Genomic DNA, 7,176 nt, shown 5'->3' on the forward strand with positions numbered 1-7,176 from the left:
AAATATAGCATCTAGCTAGGAGAGCGAAATAGGTTAACCTCTGCAAACTCCCTTATGATCGCCTCAGTGTCCCCCTAAAGAATGTATATTTTAATGGATTGGTAGCAATTATATTAATTTGGGCATACGTCATCTTAACCATCCTCTCCCCTTGTTTGGAACCCTTGTTACGCTTATTACACTTTCTAGCATAAGATCCATTCTGCTTCTTGCAGATTATTATTCAGCAGCAAAGGAAAGTGCAGGAAAGGACAGGATTTACAGTGAGAATGATTTCTGTCTCTTGCTGAGCATAAAGATGGGGACTATATACAACAGATGGATGGGTACGATTAAACACTCCAGTGACGTCAACAAGTGTGTGGTTTTCACAACAGTGGCAGGTCAGTCAATGCTTACCCCTCCACCCCTCCCCTCCCTCATCACTCCCCCATCACCCCCCAAGGACAAGGACAAATTGGATCGCTCGTGTGCTTAGAGGAGAAGAAGGAGAGGTGTGGGAGGAAGGAGACGTGTGGGAGGGAGAGAGGTATGGGAGGGAAGGGGAAGGGAAGAGGGAACGAAGGAACACTGTGGGCGGTTTGGGCGAATTATGAGGCAAAAGTGCTGCAATATATCTCCTGTTCCCATCGCTACATCACGGTACTTGGTGTAAAGTGGGCGGGGCTGGGGGAGGGGTAGTAACAATAACAATGGGTGTGGTTAGAAGCTTCAAGGGCACGTCTCCATCGGGGGTATTACATTTAATATCAGTTTAATCATAATAATTTCTGAATTCTTCATGTAATCATTGCTGTTTTAGATATCATTCCTAAAAAAATTGTATCGTTTATTGTACAATGTTGGAATCTAAATAATAGGTCCTCAAAAACAAATTAGGCATTGATTTAGGAACTGACGCTAAATTATCGACATACACACGTGGTATGCAAGTGTCATTTGCCCGTTTGATTTATTACAAATAAAGTAGGGTTTCCTACCCCCTACCTCCCTCCCCCCCCCCCCTCCCAGCACATCCCCATTGCATTTACGCTAAAAAACCCACACAACTAGTGCTGTCCGGATCCTTCATTTCACTGCGGAGACCGCAGTCCGCAATTGCTTAACCAAATGACCACTAGGCATGCAGCGATGGCCCAGGATAATCTCAGTTGCTTATATCATCTAAAGTTTGGTTTTCTTTCCCTCGAAATGTTAGAGGGAATGCTTAAGAAGAAGATCATACAGTGGGATGGCTTTGTTAAAAGAAATCTTGATCTTCCGAAGACTGATCACCTGACGAAAATTCAGGGAATCGCGGTCCAAGAAAGTGAGTAAAATACACTATAAGCTTATTGTCTGGTAAATCCTTAATTACATTATTGGATTGTGGTGTCTTTAGTATTATGATAAATGGCACATGGTCAGATTGTTTTAATGTTACAAGGTAACATATGGTGAAATGACACAGTCAGATATAGTTAAATTTACATGGTAGATATGGTTTAATATTACATGGCTATATATGGTTAAATGACACATGGTCAGATATAGTTTAGTTTTACATGGTAACATATGGTTAAATGACACATGGTTTTATATGGTTTAGTTTTACATGGTAGATATGGTTTAATATTACATGGCTATATATGGTTAAATGACACATGGTCAGATATAGTTTAATTTTACATGGTAACATATGGTTAAATGACACATGGTTTTATATGGTTTAGTTTTACATGGTAGATATGGTTTAATATTACATGGCTATATATGGTTAAATGACAAATGGTCAGATATGGTTTAGTTTTACATGGTAACATATGGTTAAATGACACATGGTTTTATATGGTTTAGTTTTACATGGTAGATATGGTTTAATTTTACATGGTTATATATATATGGTTAAATGCCAAATTTTAACACAAAATACTCTTGGGTGAGCTTCTTTTTCTGAAGGAAGTCATCACAATCTTATGGAATATTCAACGCAATGCAACCCTTAAAACATGACACAAAAATATGAGATCTCTTTCTTTTTTCCTTTCTGTGTGCAGCAACTCTTTACCTCATAAGTGAACATATCGTATGTGAGACTTTAGACTGCCGTTTGACCTTTGACCCCACTTCACAAGGCACACAAAGTCCATTGTTAGTACCGGATGTCATGAAACATATATCCGGCATTTTAGAAGGAATGGAATGTATTATCTCCTACGGGGTGAGTATTCCCTTCATTATGTTTCAAAACGAATGCTTCTTTAAATGTCCATAAATTAAATAGCCACTCGAGGTCAAGGTCGTCTTTAGTTTACCATGACGTCATCAACATTTGGCCACAACTTGTCGAAGGAATTGTATTATGTCGTTTGGTTTGGTTTTCTCGCCCATCTCTATATTGGTTGAGACGGGTTTCTAAGCTGATGTAGATGTAATCAATATATATATTCAATAACCCATACAATAGAATTCTTCCGAGGACGTGGTGATTCTTTAGAAATCACAAGCGAGGACCTGGAATTATTTTGTTCAAGTCCTCGGTCAGGTAGAAAAACAAACGCACACACACACACACACACAGCCATATACCCACAGTATCATAGTGCAGTAATTCAACAATCTATATATCCGTTATTTACATATTAAAATTAACTCTGATTGGATAACACGACGTCACGTGATCTTTTCCCTTCTACTGTTACAGTTTTTACATCCTGGATTTTCAACCAAGAAGATTTTATACACAAAGCAAGGAATCTGTAAATTATATGATTTCTGCCTTGCTGAAGATGCACCGAGGATTTTAACTCTAAAGAAAACACAGGTGAAGTATTCTAACTTTGTAAATATTTTAAAAAACGATTGTTTATTTTCGTTATATGTTTCTGCAAATGTTACCAAACTATCCACACATGCATGACTCATACTAACAATACAACGGGGCTCTACAATCCTGAATTCAGTTAACAGAGAGCGCTGTCCCATTGGCCCTATCCAGTTCCACGAAATTTGACAAGCTCTTGCCTTGAGTTTTAGTCATCTTCGAACTCATGGAATCTTCTGCTGTAGCAAAACGGTAACATGACTTTATCACCACATAAAGTGCCCTCGCAATTATTAAAGAAGAGCTCGTTTTGAAACATTTGTTAGAAGTTCCAAAGTACAGACATCCTTCTTGCATGTTTAGAAAACACAAGTTATGTTGCATGAAAATTTTCATGCAACATAACTTGTGTTTTCTAAACATGTAAGGACCCATGGGGAGAAAAACTGCAACAACAAAAAAACTCCTGAGCAGGATTTGTAACATACCATCATCGAGCGCGTTTCTTTACAAAATTCCGCACCCCGCATATTCTCATGTTTTTAAGTGGAAAAGTCGGTCGGGTAACTCTGATTAAACTGTACATATTGCGCACATGATGACGGCTTCGGCTAAAGGATACGTTGAAAAGCCTGATTAATTATACCAAGATACAATGCGATATATAGTTTTTGTTACCAGTGAATTTTAAGTTATCAGTAATAGATTAATCGTTCCATGTCAAAATGTCATCTCTATCTATAATTAATCAAATATATAAGTGTTGGATACATACACTTGTTTACGATCACTATATTTAAACAATACAATATAGATGGATTGTATCGATGGCATTCATAAATATATTTATCAATTGAGCTGTCAACCCAAGCTATAAAAGTAAACACATTTTTTTTCTTCCATATTTCCCCACAGTGATTGTAGAATGCTCACTGCAAATGTATTTATATGCTGGGGGAGGGGGGCTGCTAATATTTGTCCGAACATTATGTATAGTCAGGAGGTTTGGAATAATTGGCGAAATTTTGACGATAATTGTTATTTATTTCCTTACAATCCATTACATGATTTTCAGGGCATACATTTAGCATATAAGTATAGCGTTTGATGGAGTTAATAAGATAACAAAATTATTTTATTTCTAATTTTTAGATGAACTCGATTACTTTAAATCAATTTCCTCCAGAAGGGTACTTTCGTAATGAATATACTGCTGAGAGCGATGTTTGGTGCACAGCTGTAGTTATCTGGGAAATCTTGTCAAACGGTAAATACATACAAGCTTTTATTAGCGCAAGAATATCTTTATTTTTTTGTGTAACGTAACCAAATAATGATAGCCTATATGGAGCAGCCAGATGCTATACTTGTTTGTCACTCAATTGTAAACACAAGTGCGCACAGGTGTTTTACATTCAGACTGATCTACGTACACTAACCGTTACAATACCCCTGAACAATAGGATTCTCCTGGAGACTTGGTGATTCGTTTGAAATTACATCTGGAGACATGGAATTCCTTTGTTCAAGTCCTCAGAATACAAAACAATTGTACTTTCCCAGGCTTGTGTGGTTTGATAACATCGGTTGCCAGTTGCAGGTTGCAGGTGGGGCGAGAGGGAGTAGAGATGTTCTTTACCGTGGTTTTGTTTTCTCTGAGCATCTTTTTCAGCACGTAGTGACGCTTTGGTTGTGATGGTTTGGTTCGACCGGGCGGGTAACATAGAAAGCATTTTCCTTCCCTGTAACCTCTTATAGCAGATACACATATAGACCTATAACTAACCAGGGTGAATCTTTAATATTATAAAGCAGTGGGCGTGGCCTTGAGGTCTTTGCAGCAGACTTCTGCTTGTAAAGGATCCGAGGGTCCTCCCCTTCAAAAGAATGTCGATTTTACAAGTCCGATAGTGCATTCTGAGTAGTATTTAGACCGTAAATTGGGTCGAAAAGCAATCAAAGTGAGCTAATAGTTACATTTGAACGTTTGGGTGCGGATGACACTTGGAATGAGTTGTACACACACATACCTTCTAGATACGCGTCTGACAGACAGTTTGACTGATTATCATGAATATTAATGTCCCAATCATATTCCATCCCACATCATCCCACTTCACCCCACATATCCTCCCATGACTTTCAGATAACATTCCTCGGTTCAGTTAGCAACAGGAAGTCTTAATACCGTCCTAATTCAGTATATAAGATACGAGCACCCTTAGTGCCGAGATTCAACTCTTCTTCCGCGTAATTCCTCAAACCTGAAAATATTTTTTCATTGAATGCCTCATTTTTATTTGAAGGATTTCCAATTTCCATGCCCCTCCTCCCTCCCCTCCCTTAGCAAAGAAAATCTACAAAATGTTGCAAACTATAAAGCAAATTAATTCGAAGAGGCTACGAGTTATAATGTTTCTTTTTTTTTTTTTCTTATTCTTTTGTTTTTAAATTTAAGGAAAGCCTCCATTTCCAGTCGACGAAGACATCACACCCGCACAAGACTTGGAATCACCAAAATTAACTTGGCCCCAAAGGTACCTCCAACTAAAGTAAGTCTAAAGTTTTCTTTCAAAATGTTTAATAGGCAGTCATTCGTTTCAGGAAAAATAAAAAAAAACTGTTAGTTTCTCTTACATGAGCGTTTGCATCTCTGTAGGAGGAATGATGTATCGGCGAAGCCGTCCCCCCTCCCCCAAAGGCCAATTTCCTCCGATGGAAGGGAGAGGTCCCTTTTCTATTACCCCGACCCTCCCTATATGCTGTATGCAATATTTCCAATTGTTCAATCAATTTCAATCTAATCTATTAGGGAAAAATGACTAATCCATCCATAGATTGAAAGCATGCTTACAGTAATACGATCGATGTCCACGAATAATATAGGTTCGACACTATATTACAGGCCGTGATAACCATCATTCATATGGCTGTTAACCACGTAAATTAACGTTGAGATCCATATTCATTACATGACGTCACAACATAAATTTGCATGAATTTGTAATATCCACAATAGCTATTGTCAAGTTTTTTTTCAGTTTTGAATCTGTAAGAACTTAGAGAGAATGCTTCATCCATGGCCGAGTGCAATATTGAAGACCGTTAAGCACATAGGTCAGGTTATACCGAGATGTGCTATCATTTAATATAATTTATCTTTATTACAGTAATGATACACTCTTTGACTGTTGGATTCCTAACTGTAATCTACGCCCAACTATTCACAATCTTAGAAACTCATTTAAAACGGTAACTATTTTTACTTTTCTTAAAGTTTAAGATTATTTTGAATATAAATTCGTGTTCTTCCAAAAGATTATTGTTTCACTGACATCCTGAAAGCATCCCGGCGCTGTACCCCTCAATCCTCCATCCCACTACCACCCCCCCCCCCCCTCCCCTCCACCGCCCAACCCCACTTCACATCGAGACATCTGTTTCTTTGTATTTTACACTCCTCAATGTTTGGGAATAATTTAGAGGTTCGCTTGACCTCCGCAAAAGTACTTCTGGAAACTTCAAACAAGTTTAATGTAGCTGAACTAATGACGTTTAATCTCTTTCATTTTGTTACACGTTGCAGTTAATTTCACATTAAGACAAGCATTCCTGCAGGCGTTATAGACACGTATGATAGAAGACATGTTTTATTTGTTAATGTATAAACAGACAAGATAGGGTCCCCCGCAAAGCAGATAGACATACGTCATAAAGTAAAACATAACCAATTTAAAACGGGAATTTAAGAACTAAAACTTCAAACCAACTTCAAATCATATTTTTACAACACCTTTTTGGCTTGTTTGTATTTTTGTAAACCAAGTTTCATCTGCTATAGTCTATTCATTTGCGTACGCTGAGAAAATGTTCAAGAAATTTGTAAGATAAATATTTTACAGTTTAGTGCAACCAAACATGTATGACACAGAATGTATACCTTTGAATTGATGTTAATATTTTCTTGTTAAAGTATTTTTTTTTAATATGTAAACATTCTTCATTTCTGTTGATAGATTTTCGAAAGGTTAATAGAAAACAGTTTCTATGAGGTTCCTCTGTCTTCTGAATATACGCCTATGGTTGGAGTAACACCAAAGTGAACAAGACCAGGAACTAACCATGACCAAGGAGATGTCATTAAAGCTCGTAGATTGGCTGTCAAACTGAACGTGACCGTATTGGTGAATTCAATTTGAAGCCCGAAACCCTCATTCATTCCAATATTCCAACTTTGAGATTAAAATGTTGAATTGGAAGCCACCCGACGTGTAAGTTGTAATCCATAAGCCCTTGCGGGTTTCTCCCACATTTGTGGTCGCATATGCGTCGTAAAAATAATGCTGATTATAATGATTTTTATTATTGTTGTT

General features: G+C 37.5%; 1 protein-coding gene across 1 annotated transcript in view; it reads left to right on the top strand.

Moving 5' to 3' along the window:
* The window catches only part of LOC139984366 (uncharacterized), a 15,777-nt gene extending 8,646 nt beyond the window's left edge, over nt 1–7,131 (top strand). The window contains exons 10-17 of the mRNA XM_071998255.1: nt 216–383; nt 1,199–1,309; nt 2,037–2,200; nt 2,684–2,803; nt 3,956–4,070; nt 5,262–5,355; nt 5,974–6,055; nt 6,820–7,131. Coding sequence (XP_071854356.1) covers nt 216–383; nt 1,199–1,309; nt 2,037–2,200; nt 2,684–2,803; nt 3,956–4,070; nt 5,262–5,355; nt 5,974–6,055; nt 6,820–6,906 — 941 coding nt within the window. The 3' untranslated portion in view covers nt 6,907–7,131. The remainder of the gene's footprint in view (nt 1–215; nt 384–1,198; nt 1,310–2,036; nt 2,201–2,683; nt 2,804–3,955; nt 4,071–5,261; nt 5,356–5,973; nt 6,056–6,819) is intronic.
* Nucleotides 7,132–7,176: the final 45 nt, after the last annotated feature.

The sequence above is a fragment of the Apostichopus japonicus genome, chromosome 17 (genome assembly GCF_037975245.1).
Source record: "Apostichopus japonicus isolate 1M-3 chromosome 17, ASM3797524v1, whole genome shotgun sequence".
Classification (NCBI taxonomy): Eukaryota; Metazoa; Echinodermata; class Holothuroidea; order Aspidochirotida; family Stichopodidae; genus Apostichopus; species Apostichopus japonicus.